This window comes from Sphaerodactylus townsendi, linkage group LG03 (assembly GCF_021028975.2).
Source record: "Sphaerodactylus townsendi isolate TG3544 linkage group LG03, MPM_Stown_v2.3, whole genome shotgun sequence".
In the NCBI taxonomy this organism is placed as follows: Eukaryota; Metazoa; Chordata; class Lepidosauria; order Squamata; family Sphaerodactylidae; genus Sphaerodactylus; species Sphaerodactylus townsendi.
Window position 1 is genome coordinate 8,144,714 of NC_059427.1, and position 23,527 is coordinate 8,168,240.

The following is a 23,527-nucleotide window of genomic DNA, read 5'->3' on the forward strand; positions in this document are numbered from 1 at the left end:
TATTCCCATAAATAATAGATCATTTATTAATTCCACTTAATTTTTCACCAATATCTCTATCCATAGCAATGCCTTTTCCCAGAATCTTTTTACTTCTTTGCATTCAATCCACATATGGCTATAATGTGCATCTTGGTCTCCACAGTGCCAACATTTTGGGGATAATCCCTTAACCATATATGCAAGTTGTTTGGGAGTTCTATACCATTTTAAAATCAACTTTCTTTCCAACTCCATATATTTTTCAATTTTTATTTTTCTCATGCTAGCCATTATTCTTTCAACTTTTTCATCATTCAGAGTGCCATCCTTCTCCGCCTGGGATGATTGTGATTCTAATTCCCACCCAGGAGGACAGGGATGACTGCGCTTAAGTTCTGTTCAGAGTGTGGGATTGTTTTGAGTTGTTTCTTCAATCTCAGATGCAAGCAAACAGACTCTTCCTTTTATTATCAGTCTTTATGTTTAATAAGAAACTACTTGCACTGAAGAGCTGAAGTTTATTTATAGTTTTTATCATTTGGCTGAAGTGTGAAGTTAACACTCATTTCAGTTATATTGTTTTTAAAATTTACAATCCTTTGATTGAGAAGTCATGGTGTTGTATTCGTTTTTAATTATATTCCAAGCTTCTTCACTGTGTGAACCTCTTGATGTACAATGAGACTCCTAATGCAAGAGAAGTGCTTTCCACACTCCAAGCATTTATTTGGCTTCTCCCGTGTGAACCTTTTGATGTGAAATTAGGATGTCTTTCCAAGAGAAGCTCTTTCCACAATCCAAGCATTTATATGTAGGCTTGTAATGTCGGCTGATTGGGTTTGTATTCGGGCTGAATTAAAATTGCCCTAATACAAGCCGAACCTGAATCAATTTAAATGCCCAAATTCGAATAGCGTTTCAGGCATTCAATGGATTTGGGGGTTGGATTTAAAGGGAGCCACCCCCCCAATCCACACTGAAAGGAAAACACTTTCCACTTTGTTTAAAAAGAGCCCAGGGGCACCTTTTAAATCTACCCCCTTTTGCGTGGATTGGGGAGGATTGGCTGTGGTGCAGGAGGCGTGGCTGGCTGGGGACCCCGGAGGCCACATGGCTCAGCCTCTGCGGGCAGCCAGGAGCAGGCAGGGAATACAGCTGGTTGCAGAGTGGGAGGCATGGCCGGCTGGGGACCCCCCTTCCTCCGAGGGTGGGTGTTTTGAGAAAATTCAGGACCAACAACAGAACACTCTCTTCACACAATGTGCAGTTGATTTATGAACATCACTGTCAAAAAATGTAGTGGTGTTCACAAATCATGACCACTCTTTTGGAAGGAAAAACACAGACTCATTTAGTATGCAAACTAGTGTTAAATTATGAGCACAGTGAGCTGTGAAGTTGGTGAGCCTCTAGTATTATATTGTGGATTTAGATTAGTTTAAAACTCTAAAAATACAGGACATAATTCAGCCAAAATGAATCACTATAAATCCCTTAGTATCGAGGAGAATAAAGCACACACTAAGCTCTGTCCTGTTTAATATGTGTTGTCTGATCAAGAGGGAAATGCACACTTTGAAATCAGCATTTCCAAAATGCTTCAGCAGCATGGCATGACGAGATCATCACTGGTCACCAACTTAGCTTTAAAAATATCAGACAAATTTGAAAACGCCGGATCTGAGAAAAACTCACATCACATCCATAAATTATACCACTGTGTATACAGGCAAAATCTTCTTAATACCCTGTTTCCCCGAAAATAAGACGTAGTAGAGGTTTTGCTGAAGTGCTAAATATAAGGCATCCCCCGAAAGTAAGACGTAGCAAAGTTTTTGTTTGGAAGCATGCCCGTTGAACAGAACACCAGAGCATGCAGCTGTGGAGCGGAAAAATAAGACATCCCCTGAAAATAAGACATAGCGCATCTTAGGGAGCAAAAATTAATATAAGACACTGTCATTTTCGGGAAAACACGGTATAAGACACTGTGGAAAAACAGAGAAGGCTCCTGCTTCTAAGTATCCAAAAATATAGAGGAGTTTCCTATCACTGATTATTTCTGTATTTGTTCTTATTTCTTGTATATAGAAATCTCAAATAAACTTTTTTTTTTAAAAGTCAACCACATCTGAGAAAAACTACAACTTAATCAACAAGTTTGGCAGTTTATCACAGATTTTACCCAGCAGACCATCACTGATAACATCTCATGTTTCTTCTTAACCAAGGTAACTGGCAGGCTGCGTAGTGTCTGGGAGCCCTCTGCCAACAAGCAGAATTATTTGTGGCATACTGGTGAGAAAGAAAGCTTCGTTATAAGGAGGCCTCTGAGGCTTGACAGTTTACATTCAATAAGTCATTCCCTAGATACCCTACATGAATATGCTGTTGCAGATTACTTGGGGAGACAAGAGAATGCAGAAGAGTTCTAGAGGTCTAATTCTGAGATGTACATAAAGAGAATGAAAGTGATTCTGGAAGCAAAGTGGTGCGAAAACTGTTTCTGATCAAACAATTCTGGCAACTTTTCAAGGACTATTCATTTATTTATTTAGAATAACATTAGGCTACCTTTACAGTGATCTTCCCAAGCTTACATTAATAATAAAAAACATAACATTAAAAGATATCAATTCATACATACATACATACATAAGCCTTTATTGGCATAGACAGAAAAAGTTACATAAATCAGGAACAATTGCATGGATACATGATAGATAAAGACCCCACGGGGAGCACGACAAATACGTTCTACTGGGAATTCTCAACTACCTCCGCAATGAAATTGGCGATCTCTTCACAAAGACCAGGGTCCGAGTTGTTTAACAATAGAGATAACCTAATCAGATCAGGCAGCCCAGATTGAAAGAAAAAGTGTAGGTTGGTATATTTAGATCTGATGTTATCAAATCTGGTGCAGTGCAAGAGTTGGTGAGTTAAGGTTTCAACCACATTAAGTTTGCAACTGCATAACCTTGCAGATTTATCTAAATTGCTGAACCTACCCTTTAATAGGGCAGAGGGCATAACGTTAAAACGCGCAATGGTAAGGGCTCTCCTTGCGCGTGGGTTTGTTAAGGTATGGAGGTAATAGGCCATACGTCTCTGCTCAAATGGAATTAGGAGTTGTGTTGGAGAGCAGGTTCGTTTGGCTGCTAGATGCAAATTTGCAAATTCTAGATCTAAAAGCCGATCTCTGAGCCTATTGTATGCTTCTGAATAGGACATTAGGTAGAGTGTTTCAATAGGCAGGCCGATGGAAATAATCTTTCTCTCGATTAGAGAAAACCAGGGGTTAGCCTGCGTGTCCTGTAGTGTCAATGAGACAAGGGAGCGTTCGGATGGCAGGTAGTGAAGGCGGAGCCAAAATCTAAAGGCTCTAAGCCAAGCTTTATGTTCCAGGGTGTTTTGCCCCAGTTCTAAACACAGGGCTGCGTAAAGGACGCAGTTTGGAACTCCCATTATTAATATCAATTCAAATCCAACAGAAACATAAGAGATCACAAAACAGGCCCCTGACAGCTTAAAACAATAGATAACTACTGCTGAATTTGCTGACAGTTAGATTCTCAAACCAGGTATAAAGCTGGGCATAACAGCAAACCCCATTGAAGTCTATGGTGGGAAAAACAATTACTTTTTCCCACCATAGAACTTGCTGAAGAGCCTGGCAGATACTCTGATCTGACGTGGCTCCATTGTAGCCAATGGGGAATTTCTGGGGGTGTCTGTAGGGTGCACATTTTTCAAGGCAGAAGCACCAAACTTTCAAGGTATCTTCAGGAGACTCTCCTGATAACACAACCCTGGTTTGGTGAAGTTCGGTTAAGGGGGTCCAAAGTTATAGACCCTCAAATGGGTAGACCCCATCTCCAATTAGATCCCATTGGAAACAATGGGGAATGGGGGCACCCCCTTTGGGAGTCCATAACTTTGTACTCCCTGAACCAGACTTTGCCAATTCTGGGTGGTTCCACCAGGAGAGTCTCCTGAAGTTACCCAGAAATGTTGGTGCCAATAGCTTAAACACTGTATCCCTGCAGGCAAAAACTAGAAAAAAAATACAAAAAATGCAAATGAAATCAAATATTTCAATAGATCCATCTAAATTCGGGCATACCGAATCAGGGATTCAGCTGATTCGACTATAACAACAATTTTACAGCCAAATCAAGCTGAATCCAATTTTTTTTCGGTATTGCTCAAGCTTGTTTATATAGCTTCTCCTGTGTGAACCTTTTGATGTGCAGTTAGGATGTTATTTCGAGAGAAGCTCTTTCCACACTCAAAGCACTGATATGGCTTCTCCCCTGTGTGAACCCTCTGATGTTGAGATAGATATCTATTCTCAGAGAAGCACTTTCCACACTGCAAGCATTTATACGACTTCTCCCCTGTGTGAATCCGTAGATGTGAAGCGAGGGCACTACTGTTAGAGAAGCTCTTTCCACACTCCAAGCACTTATATGGTTTTTCTCCTGTATGAATCCTTTGATGTACAATGAGATGATTACTGTAAGAGAAGAACTTTCCACACTCCAAGCATTGATATGGCTTCTCCCCTGTATGAACCTTCTGATGCCCCCTTAGGGATTCATTCGCAGAAAAGCACTTTCCACACTCCAAGCACTTATATGGCTTCTCCCCTGTGTGAACCTTCCGATGCCTACTTAGGTGTTCATTCGTAGAAAAGCACTTTCCACACTCCAAGCACTCATATGGCTTTTCTCCTGTATGAACCCTTTGATGTACAATGAGATGATGATTGTAAGAGAAGGACTTTCCACACTCCAAGCATTGATATGGCTTCTCCCCTGTGTGAACCCTTTGATGTGCAGCTAGGGTGCCATTCGCAGAAAAGCACTTTCCACATTCCAAGCATTTATATGGCTTCTCTCCTGTGTGAACCTTTTGATGTACAGTGAGATTCATACTGCAAGAGAAGAGCTTTCCACATTCCAAGCATTTATATGGCTTCTCCCCTGTGTGACATTTTTGATGTCTAGCTAGGTTGGCATTCATAGAGAAGCACTTTCCACACTCCAGGCATTTATATGGTTTCTCCCCTGTATGAACCTTTTGATGTGCAGTTAGGATATAATTCTGAGAGAAGCACTTTCCACAATCGAAGCATTTATATGGCTTCTCCCCTGTGTGACTCAACTGATGTGTAATTAGTGTACTCTTCCGAGAGAAGCTCTTTCCACACTGCAAGCATTTGTATTGCTTCTCCGCTGCATGAGCCCTTTTATGTGCAGTGAGGTTACTATGGCAAGAAAAGCACTTTCCACACTCCAAGCACTGATATGGCTTCTCCCCTGTGTGAACCCTCTGATGTTCCATTAGGTTGCCATTATGTGAAAAGCTCTTTCCACATTCCAAGCACATATACGGCTTCTCCCCTGTGTGAACCCTCTGATGTTTTGTTAGGCTATAATTCCGAGAGAAGCACTTTCCACACTCCAAGCATTTATATGGTTTCTCCCTTGTGTGAACCTTCTGATGTTTAGTTAGGCATCTGTTCTGAGGGAAGCACTTTCCACACTGCAAGCATTTATATGGCTTCTCCCCTCTGTGAAGCCTTTGATGTGCAGATAGGTTACTATTATTAGAGAAGCACTTTCCACACTCCAAGCACTTATATAGCTTCTCCCCTGTGTGAACCTTTTGATGTACAGTGAGGTTACTACGGTTCAAGAAACACTTTCCACACTGAAAGCACTGATATGTCTTCTCCCCTGTGTGAACCTTCTGATGTTCTGTTAGAGCATGATTCCTTGAGAAGCTCTTTCCACACTCCACACATTTATATGCCTTCTCCCCTGTGGGAATCCACTGATGTGTAGTTTGTGTACTTTGGGCTGAGATCCAAAGGACATTTTTGGTCTGACTTCCAGCCATTTTTTGGCTATGCTTCTTTTTTGCTTCCTTTTTTTCCCTGCACTCTTGCTTTGGCACTACTTGATTCCTAGAATTCACTTTTACCTGCAAACCACTATCTTCTTCCAAAACCACCCTTCTTGATTCCCTCTCCGGCACTCTCTGCATCATTTCTGCAACTGCAAACGAAAGACAGAAATCAAAGAAGAATTATAAGGTACAAATACCAGTTACCAGAAACAGTCAAAAGTGAATAGCATTTTCTACCGTGAGAAGCAGGGCCTGTGAAAACCTCAACAATATCAAACTACTGCATGTCTTGGAAAAGTATGACCAAAGTGTTGCAGAGAGTGGCTCTTAAGATTGATGTGTTCAGTGGTGTTAATGTAGAATGTTGTGCTCCTGTTTTGATGGCGTTCATCTGACTCATTTAAGAGTTTTGGAGTTACGCTGTGCCCACGTTTACTGCTAAAGAAGCAAGTTAGTGGATATCTAGAGCCCTAATGCTGTTGCATTGTTTACTGAATGGCCCATACATCGACTCTAATGAATCACTCTTTGAAATCCACCTTGAGCCATAGTGAGAAAGGACAACTATACATAAGGTAAAATAAATGAATAAAAATACATAGGCCGTTTCCGCACGGGCGGAATATGGCGGCCTGGGGACGGCAAAAACGCCGTCCCCAGGCCGCCATTCGCACAGGGGGCGCAGCCGCGCCGCCCTCGCGCCGCCCTCGCACCGCGAAGCCGGCGTTTCCCCAGAGCGCTCGGAAGCGCTCTTTTTGGGGAAACGCCGCCTCGAAGCCGCTGCCGAGCGAATGGCAGCAGCTTCGAGACGCCTCCCCCACCCTCCTCACACCCGGCACTTACCTTGTCCCCGGGCCTCCGGCGCGTCGCTGAGGCCCGGGGACATGCCCCCCTGCCCTGCGCCGCTGGAGCAGGCGCGCAGGGCCAGGGGGGCGTGTCCCCAGGCCTCGGCGACGCGCCGGAGGCCCGGGGACATGCCGGGCGCCGGCGCTGTGTGGCGCCGGCTGCCCGGCTCTTTCCAGGACCGTCCGTGCAGACGGTCCCAGCGTCGTCGGGTCGGTGCGAAATGCGCCGACCTAGCCGCTTCTGCCTCCGTGCGGAAACGGCCATAGAGAGAGAATGGAGAAAAACAGTTTTTTTTAAAAATAGTTTTTTAAAAAATAGGGGAAGGTGGACAGACTTAAATCTGGAGCCATGGACAGATATTTCCAGGAAATGAATCAGGTTTTTGGAAAAATCAAATAAAAAAATAAAAAATGTAGCTTTAAGAACCAAATGTTCTCTGTGGTCATTGCTAGGGAACTACACAATTTGTCAGCCATCCAGTCCTGGTTTATGTCACCGGCAGGGGAGGGGGCAGGACCCTTCTAGGGTGGCTTTGGCCTTTCAGGACCCACTCATCTGGGCAAAGGCCAGCAGCAATTGGGGGCAGGCACGATGATATTATATGACTTGCAGGACTCATCCAGGACTGGCCACTTGCTCCTGTTCAAATACAGCCACATCACAAAAGGCAGCGTGTTGGTGTTTATAGTTCACACTAGGACCTGGGAGACCCGGCTTCGAATCCCAAAACTGCCATTGAACTTTACTGAGTGACATTGGGCCAATTAACAGGGTTGTTGTGAGGATGAAATGACAAGAGAAGAAAATTAGATAAGCTGCTTTAGGCCCCCCATTACAGTGAATGGTAAAGTATAAAATAATTGTAAATTAAAGATAGCTGAAGATGAAGACATTAAAAGAAAGGTAGGTTGGTTAGTGGGTGGGTGGGCAGGCAGTAAGAAGAAGACACAGAAAGCTGAGGATACAAGCGCTACTAAGAGGAAAGGGGGAATGCTTATTCAGAGGTATTCCTGCACGTGTGCCAACCTAAAGGGTGATGCTGGCGTTGGAGACACGGGGAGCCCATTCTCTGGCAATCGGCAAATCTACCTATAAGGAACTTCCTAGGATTTTCCCCCTTTTTTCTGTTTTCATGCTCTCAGTTTGCTTGCTGTTAACAGCACATTTTCAGCTTTACTGCTAAAGAAGAATGTGTCCTCAACATGATACAATAGCCCTGCTGAATGGATACTCATTTCGAGTCACAAGAAGACTCCTGATGTCATTGCCTCCCCTGATTATCTTAACTCAAATGCTGCCTTCTGTAACTAACTTCTCCTGACTACCTTACAATGCATTCTGTTGTTTCTCAAACAATCCATCCTGACACCCCTCCCCCGAGGTGGTTCTTCACCCTATAACAGTGATGGTGAACCTTTTCGAGATCGAGTGCCCAAACTGCAACCCAAAACCCACTTATTTATCCCAAAGTGCCAACACGGCAATTTAACCTGAATATTGAGGTTTTAGTTTGGAAAAAATGGCTGGCTCCAAGGCGCGCATTACTTGGGAGTAAGCTTGGTGGTAGTCGGTGGCTTTGCTTTGAAGCAACCATGCAACGCTTCGAATGGGTGAATCACGACCCTAGGAGGGTTTAGAAGCAAGCCCATTGCCAGCAACCGAGCTTACTCCCAGGTAAAGGATTGCGCTTTAGTTCTTCCCATGAAAATCAGTGGGGTTTAAGAGCACTTAACAGGGTTACCTACACGTTGTGCCCAGCGGCCCAGGCCAGCCTAGATGTGTGTGTGTGTGTGATTTTCTGCCCTCCCACATGATGAACTCTGTGCACGCGTGCCCACAGAGAGGGCTCTGAGTGCCACCTCTGGCACCTGTGCCATAGGTTCGCCACCACTGCCCTATAAATATCTTACCCTCCAAAGGGCCAATCGCCCAGTGCCACTGACACCTTTGAATACCCAAGACTGTTCTCTGGGTAATTCCTGGGTGACTTTGGGCCAATCACACCTCTTAGACAGATCTATGTTGTGAGCATAAAATGAAGGAGAAGAGATCAACGTAAGCTGCTTTTGGTTGTCTTTGGAGCCAAATACGAGGTAGAAATAATACAATTTCCTCTTCTGGGTGCAGTAAAATAACACTTGCCTATTTGTGGCAGGCAGAAATAATCAGAAAGTATGAAAGCACAAACCTATACTGGGCTAACTAGCAGAGAAAGCTGGTCAGGCTTTCAGAAAATAAACAAATGGCTACCAACCACATAGAAGTGAAGAAAACTGCCACATTTAGAGGTGGCCAACCCAGGAATAACAGTGCCTGGAAGCAGCATCAAAAGAAGGCCTTGGCCTCTCTGGTATTTTTTTTCCAGCTCTCCAGGGCAGCTGACTGGCTATTGTGTGAAAGAGGACACTGGTCTAGATGGACAACTAGACTGACCCAACTGGGCTTCTCTTGCGTTCTAACAAAAAAAATAGTAGTCAACTTTTCAGAGATTTCAGCTGAATCAGTGGAAGCTCTGTTCTGTTTGTCCAAGAGAAGGAAGGAAGGCAGGAGGGTTCTGTCATGAGCCAGCCCCTTGGGTATTTACCAGGACACAGAGTACTCTGAGGGAAGACCAGGTAGCAGAGCCAACACCCAGTCCTTCCCTGTCTGATGACATACAGGTGGAGGAACCCAGTGATGAGCCAGCTGTGCATAGGAGGCAGAAGCAGAGGCTGCTACTGCAGAAGCACAGAAAGTGCTCATTTGGCAGCAAGGTATGGGAGATTAGAAGTCTCTGCATCTGATGAGGACTAACTCATCACAGAATCCCAGCCAGAATCTCTTCCTCGCAGAATCCCAGTCAGAATCTCTTATATAGAGAGCCTGAACAAGGCTCTCTATATAAGCCATGCTGTGAGCTTGTTTCTGCCTGGGTGCAACAAGTGTGTTACCTGTTGCCGCTGTGTACCTTGTTCTTTGTTGATTCCTAGCCTGCTCCTTGGTTCTCCTTGACCTATTGGACTATGACCTGACTACGCCTTGCCTGTAGCCTGCTTTGACCAATTGGACCGTGATCTGACCATGCTTGTGCTTGCCGCCCACTTTGCCCTGCGGGGTCAGACCCGGCCACGCACTTGCCTGCTGGTAGCACAGGTTCCTGTCCATGGCAAGGAGGCCAAGCAGGATGATGTACACCACTCTGATATGTAGAACAGTCTGCAACTATTTCGCACTTTCAGTTTTGAGTGCTGTAACATTCCCAGATGCAGAAGTTCTATTCCTTCCTCTATAGCAAAGGAAAGTCTCTCCTGAAATACAAAACGTCCAAAGGAAAATATCACTCCCACCTTTCTCTGCAGTGCTCACGATAAAAGGGAAAAGATACTAACCCAGAGAGTCCAAGGTCTCAGAGTTTTCCTTCATAACTTCCCAGTAGAGTTTTCTTTGGCCTGGATCCAGCAGAGCCCATTCCTCCTCCATGAAGAACACAGCTACCTCCTCATAGGATACTGTGAAACTCTGAAAGAGGAAATATGGCCCAGTTCATCACTGATTCCTGTCCCTAAGCATCTAAGAAAGAAATAAGAATCCCATCGGCCAGTCAACAGATTAAAAGAATGGATTATATCAAATCCATGGCAAGGAAAACTGCATTTGTTTCTTCTACCCTGTGTCTTTTATGAGATACTGGAAGTCTCCAATAAATACAAACTGGAACACATTCAAGACACAAGCACCCCACACCCACACAATGTGCAGATTATACCAGGGAACCCTCTCTGTGTTTCCACCAGCCACCTCTTCTCCTTCCACATGGTTAACACATTGTTTCTCTCCCTCACCCAAGAGCAGTTGAGAAAATCCTACGCTCACCTTTCCTGCAGATGTACACAAGTTAAATTCTCCCTCCAGTCGGGGCAAACTAGAAGGAAGATAAGCCCCATGGAAGTCCATACTTGTCCTTCTCCACCTTGAGGAAAAACCACCCCCCTGGACACTGACAATCAGCGGAGTTAACCTCGCTTGTGGTTGCAAGGTCTTCTGGGAAATGTAGTTCTCTGCAAGACACAAAAGAAGTAAAAAGATTGAAGTAGTCAGGAATGTAGAAGAGAAGGTTTAATTGTGTGTTTGTCACCGCAAAAGACAATTTTATATGCATGTGAATTTTAAAAAAACCTTTGCCGTTTCAATTATCTCTCTCCTTTTCAGGCTCAGCCCAAAAGTTGCCTCACAGCTACGACACAAAAGCCTTTATACTGGCTTCCCTAAAAACATTTTGTCACTGAGCTGAAGGCTTATACCAGTGATGGCGAACCTTTTCGAGGCCGAGTGCCCAAATTGCAGCCCAAAACTCACTTATTTATCGCAAAGTGCCAACACGGCAATTTAACCTGAATACTGAGGTTTTAGTTTAGAGAAAACAGTTGACTCCGAGGCGCATGTAACTCGGGAGTAAGCTTGGTGAAGCAATCGTGGAATGCTTCGAATAGGTGCATCATGACCCTAGGAGGGTTTACTCAGAAGCAAGCACCATTGCCAGCAACCGAGCTTACTCCTGGGTAAAGGATCATGCCCAGGCCAGGTTAGGGGTGTGTGTGGGGTGTGTGTGATTTTACGCCCCCATGTGATGAACTCTGTGCATGCGTGCCCACAGAGAGAGCTCTTAGTGCCACCTCTGGCACCCGTGCCATAGGTTCGCCATCGCTGGCTTGTACCAAAGAACTAAAAGGAATGAGTGTACAACACAGAATACAGGAGTAATAAGGTGCTCCCCAAAAGCCATGACAAATATGGAAAGATTCAAAACATGGGACGAGTCACAATCACCACACCACACCCACAACCAAGAAGAAGAAGAAGAGTTTGGATTTATATCCCCCCTTTCTCTCCTGCAGGAGACTCAAAGGGGCTTACAATCTCCTTGCCCTTCCCCCCTCACAACAAACACCCTGTGAGGTAGGAGGGGCTGAGAGAGCTCCGAGAAGCTGTGACTAGCCCAAGGTCACCCAGCTGGTGTGTGTGGGAGTGTACAGGCTAATCTGAATTCCCCAGATAAGCCTCCACAGCTCAGGCAGCAGAGCTGGGAATCAAACCCCATTCCTCCAGATTAGATACAAGAGCTTTTAACCTCCTACGTCACTGCTGCTCCTTTTTTGGCACTACAACCTATCGTTGATGGTGAATGACATAACTCATCCAACAAGGAAGTCAGGTGTTCCAAAACTGGCCACCTGCTTCAGGTTGATGATGTGACTTGGGAGTGCTAAAAGCAATTGAACCAGAACATCTGGGCACAGAGTAGCCCTGTGACATCCTTCCGTTATTTGCAAGGGAAGCAAAGGTATTTTCATGAGAAGCCAGAAAAGGGTCATCAGCAGAGATGTGAGGATGGAAAATATTCACCCTATGGAAACACACCGGGGCTTAACCACTTCCCTGACCTGGTAGAGCTTCCATGGAGTGATTGTTGCTATGTCATACTAGAATCAAGGAGACCTAGGCTTGAATCCACACTCTGCCACTGTCTCATTGGATTTCTGCAAGAGGAGGAGAGGAGAATGTCAGCTGCTTTTTGTTCCCGCAGAGGAGAAAGGCAGCATAGATACCTCAAACTGGATGCTCACAAAATTGAACCCCCTTCTCAAAATTCATCAAACGTAGGAGTGCTTTTGAGATTCACCAGCAGCTGTGCTGCAAATTTACCTTTAAAAAAACCCCAACCCCCGTGGCCCCCAAAGATCACCCGCTAAAGCAATTGCAGCAAAAGATTTTCCCAGGCCCGCGCTGTTTCCAATGCAGATAAACCAGCCTTTTTTCTTCAGGGGGAAAGAAGAGGCATGCCATTGAGTAACCACCACAGATCAACGCCTCCCACCCCAAGAACCAGCACAAGCCCAACAGAACCAAACCAGAAACCCATCCAGAACGACAAACCAATGCAACCCGATGCCGAACAAAGCCAATGTCAGCTCCTCCTGCTGGTGCTGCTGGGAAGGCTCCACAACAGCTGGAGGAGGGGCAGCATGAGCAGCAGATCCCTGCCCTGTGCAATTACCCGTGCCGGTGGTGCTACTCTAGAACAGGCGTCTGCAACCTGCGGCTCTCCAGATGTTCATGAACTGCAATACCCATCAGCCCCTATGTCTGAAGTGATAAGGAACAGCATACTAAGGAATTGGCACGTGGTTAGAGATTTGCCTGGATGTGATTTACCCCCACTAATAGGTCTACGCCGAACACGAAATCTAAGACAAACAGTGGTCAGGGCAGACTTCCCGGATAAACGCTTACCGGTTCAGACACAGTCTGGACATTTTCCCTGTAACAAATATGCAGAGTGCCAATGTTCCCTATCAACTGCAACAATTGACATACCTGGATTAAATTTGCGATGGCGATTGAATTCATATACGTCGTGTGACACACGGAGATGTATATATGCGATTGTTTGTCCTTGCCCCAAACTCTACATTGGGAAGACGTTACGCCAGATTAAGACCCGGGTGGCAGAGCATCGCAGTTGTATCAGAACTGGCAAGCTGGAAGCTCCCTTGGTGGAGCATTTCCAGGAACTACAACACAGCGAAATGGACCTACGTTTTTGTGTAATATACCATTTGCAAGAGGAATTTTCTGTTGGCAATGTGGAGAAAAAATGGTTACAAATGGAAAATAGATATATCTTTAAATTCCAGACAGATAGAATAGGTCTTAACAAAGTGCTGGATTTCGCATGTCATCTGTAAGATCGACGACAGCTGCACAGGCGGTTTCAATTAAGTCTGTCTTAAATGTAGCTTGGTCTATGAGTCAGCGAAAGACAAACGGAAGGCAGAGATGGGAGCGGGCAACTCTTAACAGAGAGCCAGTGAGTAATAAAAATAAAAGATTAATGGAGAAATGGACTGGTGCAGGAAAGATAGATGACATGCACTGGTGCAAGAAAGATAGATGAATAGGCATAATTTTGATTTCAGTATATATGTATCTGTGTAACTTTAATTTCAGATATACCCATTAGAAGCCTCAAAGAACTGTTGGAAGTGGATTGAACACACTGGCATACTGAGGAAAACGTACAAAAAATGTTTTATACGCGCGAGACGTTTTTATGTAGAACACTCCTTGCCCCTCCCCCCTCACAACAAACACCTCACAACAAACACAACAAACACAAAGGTGGGGCTGAGAGAGCTTCGAAAAGCTGTGACTAGCCCAAGGTCACCCAGCTGGCCTGTATGGGAGTGCACAGGCTAATCTGAATTCCCCAGATAAACCTCCACAACTCAAGCGGCAGAGCAGGGAAACAAACCCAGTTCCTCCAGATTAGAATGCACCTGCTCTTAACCACTATGCCACATTGAAAGTGATGCTGTTTCAGGGTGGGGGATAATCCACCCCAAAACAGCATCACTTTCAATGTTGTTTAACTGGGGAGCCCAGATTCTCCCTTTAAGGTGGATTTAAAAGGAGAATTTGGGCTCTCTAGTTTAAACACCATTGAAAGTGATGCTGTTTGGGGGTGGGTTCCAGCATCACAGCAGCTGGGGGGGGGGGGGAATGCAAAACTCAGATTTTGCACCAGGCTCCATTTTCCCTCTGTGCCTCTGCCCAGGGGGGAGGGCAGAAGGAACTGCCAGCTGCAGGGCGGGGGAGTCTGTCGTCTCTGGCCTTGGAGAGCTGCTTTATAGCGCTAGGCCGGAGCGGGGCTTGGGGAGGTGTGGCCATGCCCTAGGGGTGAGTGGCGGTGTGGCCCCACCCCCGAACCCCTCCCCATAAAAATATATACCTAGGTCCCTGTCAACAGACAATGAACACAACCCCTCACCCAAACAAATAAAGGACAAACAGGGAACCAGGGCTCTGTCTACCACAACATCTCAACATAACAGGCAGAAAATTAAGGGAAGGAGGTGGAGGGTAAGAATCAACACAAAAACCTGAAAGAGTCACTCCACCCAAGCCCCTGAAATCCAGAGGAAAAAAACCCAAAGAAAAAACCCAAAGAAAAAACCCTGGAACAGCGGTCAGAAAACACACTCACAAATACATAACATACCTCAGGGCCTCGCTGCAACCTTTCCGTTACTCATTCTTCTCCTGGCCCAAACTAACTAACCATCTGTGTGGCCTGTGTAACCTCCTTCTGTGGGTTCTGTGGGGCAGAACCTGGAATGAGTTGCAAAGAACCAAATTTAAACAACAAAATGGTTTACTTTTCTTTACAATTAACACTTGTAAAACATCAACATTTAACGTTACAATTCAAGGTCCTGTTCAGGTTGCATTTCAAGTCCTTCTATTTACAGTCTACTGATATTGCCAAGTCCAAATCCTTCTTTGCAAGTGTGTTGGCTCCTGAAGACCCCAAGGGCTTGATGAACAGGTTGCAACATGATGAAGGTCTCCAGGAGAACTCTCACCCATTACAACCACAAAAGAAAACCCTGAAACAATAAACTCCAACATTTACAACACAGCAAAAACAACAACTACCTTCCCAGTAGTTCCCAACAATATTGAAATTACCTTAACAAGGTGTTAAGGGCTTATAGAAATCAAGGTCCGAGTCTGGTAGCCTTGTTCTTCTGCAAAAGAGCTCTTGCAGCCTCTCTGCTGCTCCGAGTCTCCACCCCTTACTGGGTCAACCCATTCTGGGCCAACCCATTCTGGGCATGGGGGTTACACCTGCACTGCAAACTAACACTAACACTCACACACACGGCCCTACCAATACAAAAAACCCCAACGGTAGCCTTTTGACCTCACTAGGCCCCGAGGACACGCACACACACACACACACACACACACACCCCGATCCACCAACAGGCGAAAAACCAAACGGTGCAACAGGAATGCATCAAGCACAAAAAAAAAGACCCCCAAATTATTTTAAAAGGAGCCAGTTATTTCAAGCCATTCAATCTCTTCTTCTCCAGGCAGCACGCAAACGGCAGGAAGCCAATGCAGAAAGGCAGTGATGCAAGGGACACAGCGATTGAAGCACCAGGAGCCCGCCCGCCCGCCATGGAAGCCTCCCTCTGGGCAGCAGATCCTCCTCCTCCTGTTCACACGTGTTTGTTCTCCCTTCCCCCAATTGTTGCCCAAAAACTTTTTTTGTGAAATCCTAAACTCACCGTTCCTGCAGACCCGCAAGAGCCAGATCCGCCCTCCAGCCGGGGGGCACCAGACAGAAGAGAGACCCCGAGCACCGCTATCTTCCCCAAATTTGCCTCCTCTCCAGAAAACGCTCCCCCGTCACTGCTCGCAAGGCCTCCTGGGAATTGTAGTTTCCTGCAAAAACGTGGCTCTTAGTGGAAATGTTTGGAAAGAGAAGATTTCTTCCCTCTTCAGGGGCTTTGAGGAGCAACTTCCTTTGACGGCCCCACGGCACGAAGGACCAGCTGGCGGCATCCTAAACAAAGAGACAGAAGGCAATGGGGAAGCGAATCTTTTCTCCCCAAATCTTCCGTCACTTACTATGCTTTCCCCCCCTCCTGCTGAGAACTACACTTCCCAAGTGCCCTTGCGAGCCCCAAAGAGCGCAGCCCCCCCCTGATTTTCTGTGTTGCCACAAACTGGGGGGAAGGGGGGAGACACACAAAGTGTGTTTCTCCTAGAGAGGACAGGGAAATCCAGGCACGTGGGGAAAAGCTTTGCTTTTCCTTCATTGATGGGAGAAGGCGGAAGGGATTCAAAAGGAAGAATTTGGCTTTTGCACATCTGCAGAGAAGCCGGGTTTCCGAGTCCCTGAAGAATTCTTGGGACGAACGGCTGGAAAAATGAGGAGGGGGAGAAGGTTAAGACGAGACAGTGAATAGCAAAGAGAAGGAAGGGGCATAGGGTTGCCAGCCTCCGGGGGGCCTGGACTTCTCAAGAATTATAGTTGATCTCCAGGTGGCAGAGGTCCTTTCCCCTGGAGAAAAGGGTTGCATCGAGGTGTGGACTGTGTGGTTTTATACCGTTCTGATATCCCTTCTTGGATTCCATCCCCAATCTCCCGGAATTGCCCACTGTGGAGTTGGCAACCGTCATATATACTGAGGGCGCATGGGGGCGGGGGACGGAGAGAGAGGGGCTTCCAGGTTGCTTGTTCTTGAGTCTACACCTGTTATTAACAATCAGGATAATTCCCTCCCTTCTTGAAGATGCCAGCCACAGATGCAGGCGGATCGTTAGGAACAAGATCCACCAGATCACGGCCACACAGCCCGGAAAACTCACCACAACCTATCCAAAATCTCTTGAGATGCTGAAGTTTCCTTGTGGTTCAAGTGCATGAAACCCAGATTGTCATTACTGCATTATGTACAGAAAATCAGGGCTTCAGATCCCTGCCTCAGGCCCACCAGAGAACATCTAGGCCCACCCCCCACCCCCCGCAACATCTAGGGAACATCTCTGAAATGTGGGGGGGAGGGGGGAGGATGGGGACACACATGAATGTCTGTCTCGTATTGTCCCCAAAGATCAGGGTGGCCTGCAAGCAAGAGGCATTCTTGTGGAGAAGAGAAGCTGAGGACAAGAAAGAAATGTGGGTGGGGGGAGATTCTTTTTTTCTTAATGACAGCAGGCCCAAAGTGGCCCAAACCATGCAACAAAAACAATCTGGCATGATTTGGCTACATTTTCTGGGGGGAGGGGTGAAGAAAAGACCAAAAAATACTGATAAATTCATTTTTCCCCCAGTTAGGCTTTTGTTGAATGCACACCCCTAGTTTCAAATATGCACTGGAATGTAACATGACAATTCCATTTTTAAAATATGCCGATTGATATAACAATTCAACTGTTACACGTATATATGAAAGGATCATAATAAAGTAATTAAATTATCAGTATTAATTAACAAATGCCAATTGCTTATGGAAATGATAGAGCACAACGATCATTTGTGGTGGTGTAACCGTACCAGGAGTCAGGGGGTTCCTCTTCCATTGAGAAATCCCATCCTCCCAAGTCTCCAGCACAGACAACAACCAGAGGTCACTTCAACTGCTCTCTCATCCCAGATCACAGCCAACTTGTATTGTAAACAGTCCCGCATCAGCATGGAGGCCCATTGTGCCATTTCCTCCTGAAGAGCCACTATGCTCTTCTAATAACTATCTGGTGGTTTCTGGCCCCAAATCCCCTCTGGCTGTCCTCGACTAGGGTTAGGGCATTCTCAGACTTGACCCCAACCTGGTGGAATTCTCTGTCTAATGAGATCTATGCCCTGTGGGTCTTGGCTCAGCTTGCCGGGCTTGTAAGACTGATAGTTGTGCCAATCCTGGGGCTCAGGACAGTGACAGTGCTGCATGCTAGTTGCTCTCCCCTATTCTCCTTTCTCATCCATTTCCTTTCCCTTTCTCTTCCTTTCTGGGCCCTTCTTCCTAACTCTTTGAGCAGTTGACCATGCCCGGCTGGGATTTCTCAACATCTATGGTTTTATCATGTGGCAAATCTATGGTGGATCCTTTGATGTGACGTCACATGACCATTCTGAAAGTTCTTTCCACACTCGGAGCATTTATGTGTTTTCCAGTGTGTTGTAGAGTTCTCATATTTTTGAACACTGAATTTGCTGCTGAACCTTTTTGATTCATGGGGCCCTTATGCCTTATCTCTTTTATTTCATCTTGATTGGGACCTCAGGCTTATTCCAGCCCTGACAGGCAATTGATTCCAGAACCACCTCTCCCCTGCCCACACAACTATTGTGTTCTGTTTCTAGCTGAGGTGTTCTGTTTCTAGCAGGCATAACTCACCAGAAATAAAGGTAGGTTTTTCAAAACTGGCCAGCATTTTCAGGTGATTATGAAAGTTGCAATGATGGAAATGACAGGACTCAAAAGAGTCCTGGCCCACTGTAGTGTTTGCAGTGGAAAAAACAAGGTTGTCCAAAAGGTATAGATGACTTTCCCTTCTTTTACAAAACAAAGGTCTCTAATAACTTTCCTAATTATTATTATTATTATTTATTCAATTTGGTATACCGCCCCATCCCCGAAGGGCTCTGGGCGGTGTACAACATCAACATACAATAACAAGAGGGTGAGTAAATAGCAACTAATAAATAATACCTAACATTAAGAACTCAGCCCCATAAACTCTAAAATTATTAATTTAAAACAGTGATTGCTACATAAAATTGGCGTCCCGCAAACCCTTACTTAAAAATCCTCCTAACAAGGGAAGAGGGGGGCACGGTGGGTCCCAAAGATGTAAAGGGAACCTCACAGGAGAACAGGGGGGGGGGGGCACAATTCAGCGACTGGTCTCTTCAAAGGCCTGGTGGAACAACACAGTCTTACAGACCCTGCGGAAATTGCTGAGATCCCGCAGGGCCTGGACAGCTGGAGGGAGAGTGTTCCACCAGGCCGGGGCCAGAGCCGTAAAGGCCCTGGCCCGAGTGGAGGCCAGTTGCATCAGGGACTTCCAGTAGATTGGCCTCTGCCGAACGCAGAGGCCAAGTAGGGACATATGGGATAATGCGGTCCTGAAGGTACGAAGGTCCCAGGCCGTGTAAGGCCTTGAAGGTCAACACCCACACCTTGAAGATGATTCAGAATTCAACTGGAAGCCAATGCAGGTGGCGCAGCAAGACTGAATGTGATCTCGAAAGGCGCCCCCTGTAAGCAGGCGAGCCACCGCATGTTGGACCAATTTTAACTTCCAGATCAGACGCAAGGGAAGGCCCGCGTAGAGCGAGTTACAATAGTCTAACCTGGAGGTGACCGTTGCATGGATCACAGTGGCTAGGTCCGCATGGTAGAGGAAGGGTATCAGGGTCAGTGCTGTGTCATAATTATGGCATCTGTGTGGGATTTATAAGAATCCTGTTGGAATTTGGTCCTCTGCTTCTGTTTTCCTTCTCTTTTCTTTCTCCTCTTTCACTTTGGTAGTACTCAATCCCCACAAATAATTCCTCTAAAAATAAAACTAGATGCCTCTAATTTACAACACCAAATAAAATGAATTCTAACATCCTGGGCCAGGTATTCACCACAACTCCAATACTCCCACCCACTCTTCACATTGGAAGGGATTGTTGTTTGCAGGAGGAAAAACTCAATTGAAAATAAATCTATGAGCCACAAAATTGGCCATCTACTTCAAGATCATGGTAAGGCTTGCAGAGCCAAATATTGACAGAACTGGACCATCTGGCACAGATTCACTTCACAGCATCCCTCTGCTATTAGCAGTGGAAGCAAACTGTTCACATACTTGTACAGGCTCTCTCTTTTTTTAATTGTTTAAATTTATTTTGCACAAGACACTGATTACATTCCATATAGAATAGGCATGGTAGATACAGGTTCGTTCCTCAGTATTATATACTATAACCTTCATTCAGACTTATATCTGTTGTAAGCTACCAACTACTACAATTCAATAAACCAACAAAGCAGGAACAATTAACATAGCTATCACATTCACATTGTTTGTTCCGTGCATATTAATATAATCTGCCCTAACAAATCAGTATCACCCATGTCCTCACCTTTCTAGATGGCTGTCATCCAAACCAAGGTTCAACAATCTTTGACCTTCTAAACCTACCCATACTACATGGGAAGATAGCAAAATACCTCTGTAGTCTTGACAGTCCATCTCGTCGCAGAGCATTTATGCTTGCCAGAGTAAATGCCTTTCCTTCCAAAGTTACAATCGGGAGATTTCAAGGTGTTTTATTTGCTGACAGACGATGCCCATGCTCTGTAAATGCCGTGGATACAATACAGCATATCCTCCTAGAATGTCAGCTTCACCCTGCACTACGTAGTCACTATATAACCCCCTCATTATTATCAAAGATAAAATAAATTTGCTCTCGCTTATGTAGTGAAGTATTTATCAGCGATGCATCTTCTGAGATAACCGCTAGGGTCGCTACATATCTAGCTGGAAGTAATATCTCAAAGACGGTACTAAAATGTGTCCCTCGGCTGTGTCAAATCATCTTAAATTACATTGATTTTAATGTCTGAGGCCCAAGAGTAGTTGTTTATGATTGGGCTTTAATTAACATATGGATATCACAATAGGTCTCCAGAAAGTTTGTGTATAATTTATCCTAACTTAGTGTATTGGATGCCTTGTTGTATTGTTGTTTATGAAACGAACATACTGTATGTAGAATTATTTATGCCTAATAAAGGTTTACTGTACTGTAAAAATCTTTGACCTTGTCCATAAATGACCTTTTTGATAGCATCTTTTTTACTTTCCACATTTTGGCTAATGCCAAAACATTATTATATATAGTAAAATAATTCCATATTTCTTCATCATGGCAATAACAAAGCTCAGGACAAATAATTCTGGCAAAATTCAATGGTATATCAACTTTCTTTTGCTAAGTTTGGGCCAACATTGAATAGTTCCAACACATTTCCACTCCATGTGGAGAAAGTGGGCACAAGAGTCATCAGGGTACAAACTGCAGTTACAAACACCATAACACATTCTGCCCAAGAGTGCAGGTGTACGATGCCATTGCTGTAGCACGTGAATAGCATGTTCCCTGGCTATTATTGTGACAAAAACACTTTTCATACGCCAAGCATTTGTATGATTTCTCCTCTGTGTGAACCCTTAGATGTTCGGTAAGGGTGCCAATCTGTGAGAAGCTTTTCCCACACTCCATGCTTTTATATGGCTTTTGTCCTGTGTGAACCCTTAGATGCTTAGTTAGGGTGCCATTCTCTGTGAAGCTCTTTCCACACTCCAAACATTTATATGGCTTCTCCCCTGTGTGAACACGCTGATGTTTAGTTAGGTAGCCATTGCAGAAAAAGCCCTTTCCACATTCCAAGCATTTATGTGGCTTCTCCCCAGTGTGAGCCTTTTGATGCCTAATTAAGTCACCATTCCAAGAAAAGCGCTTTCCACACTCCAAGCATTTATATGGCTTCTCCCCTGTGTGAACCTTTTGATGTCGAGTTAGGTCGCCATTTCTTGAGAAGCTTTTTCCACATACGAGGCATTTATATGGCTTCTCTCCTGTGTGAACCCTTTGATGTGTAGTTAGTTCACCATTCCTTGAGAAGCTCTTTCCACACTCAAGACATTTATATCGCTTTTCCCCTGAGTGAATGTGTTGATGCTTGGTTAGGTGGTCATTACAGTAGAAGCTCTTTCCACACTCCAAGCATTTATATGGACTCTCCCTTGTGTGAACCTTTTGATGTCTAGATAGGTCACCAGTCCAAGAAAAGCTCCTTCCACACTCCAAACATTTATATGGCTTTTCCCCAGTGTGAACCTTTTGATGTCTAGTTAGGGCACCATTCCAAGAAAAGCTCTTTCCACATTCCAAGCATTTATATGGCTTCTCCCCTGTGTGAACTCTTTGATGTGTAGTTAGTTCACCATTTCTTGAAAAGCACTTTCCGCACTCCAGGCATTTATATGGTTTCTCCCCTGTATGAACCCTTTGATGTTCAGTTAAATTACCATTCCGTGAGAAGCATTTTCCACACTCCAAGCATTTATATGGTTTCTCCCCTGTGTGCACCTTTTGATGTACGGTAAGAGTACTACTGAGAGTGAAGCATTTTTCACAGTCCAAGCATTTATATGGTTTTTCCCCTGTGTGAACTCTTATATGTTCAGTTAGGGTGCTATTCTGTGAGAAGCTCTTTCCACACTCCAAACATTTATATGGTTTTTCTCCTGTGTGAACCCTTTGATGTTTTGTTAGGGTGCCATTCTGTGTGAAGCTTTTTCCACACTCCAAACATTTATATGGCTTCTCTTCTGTGTGAACTCTTTGATGCTTAATAAGGGTGCCATTCTGCGAGAAGCTCTTTCCACACTGTAAGCATTTATATGGCTTCTCACCTGTGTGAACCCTTTCATGTTCAGTTAGCGTACCATTCTGTGAGAAGCTCTTTCCACACTCCAAGCATTTATATGGCTTTTCCCCTGCGTGAACCCTTTGATGTGCAGTTAGGTCACCATTCTCTCTCACTTCTGTAACTGCAAGAGACAGAAATCAAAGGAGAATGAAAAGGAACAAATACCAGTTAGCAGGTACAGTCAAAAGTAAATGGTATTTTCTACAATAAGAGCCAAGGTGTGAAAAAACCTCAACAGTATCTAACTATTCATCATTATGTCTTGGCAAAGAAGAAATTGGTGACCAGAGGAAAAGAGAGATTTCTTGTTTCTGTTGCAGAATGTTACACTTAAGGTTTATGCCTTCTCTGGTGCTGAAGTAGGACAAATCCTTTGTAGCTTTGAGGTTGGATGGTACAAAATCCTTTGTAGCTTTGGGGTTGGATGGTATCATTCCTCACAGATTGGATTCCAAAGGCTTCTGTGAGAACCAGCTGTCATCAGCATGGCACTGTGGAGTTCTATGGGGCACAATCATATTTCCCATGTTTTTATGCTAAGCCCTAAGCACAAGTAATTTATAGCTTTGGGGGTTGAATATCATCAAGATGTGCATCATACCCAGTTCTATATATCCTTATAGCAATTACCTAGTGATATGGTAAAGATCCTGAATAACTGCCTGACTGCTTTGGTAAATTGGCTAAGAGTAAACAAATAGAAAAAACACCCTGAAAGACAAGAGGGGTCATTTTGATCTTGAATGACATTATGCTCATTACTTTTGATGGAGTTCGTCTGTCAGCACAGTTTCACTTCTTGGAGCAGGGTCTTCTGCAGGTGCTAACCTGCAAATGGACAAAATTAACAATTGCTTGTACAGATGCCTTTGTCCAGGTAGGTACCTGGGGCTAGAGGCAAAAAGTTTAGCCTAAATACAGTTGACTTGAATCAGGCCAACACAGGTCATTGAGCA

At 44.8% G+C, this 23,527-nt stretch overlaps 1 protein-coding gene across 1 annotated transcript in view; it reads right to left on the reverse strand.

The window, feature by feature from the left end:
• Positions 1-3,883: 3,883 nt before the first annotated feature.
• The window catches only part of LOC125428878 (zinc finger protein 420-like), a 30,728-nt gene continuing 11,084 nt past the window's right edge, over positions 3,884-23,527 (reverse strand). Inside the window, 2 exon segments of the mRNA XM_048489585.1 lie at positions 3,884-5,815; positions 21,300-22,692. Of these exon segments, the coding sequence (XP_048345542.1) occupies positions 4,159-5,815; positions 21,300-22,692 (3,050 nt within the window). The 3' untranslated portion in view covers positions 3,884-4,158.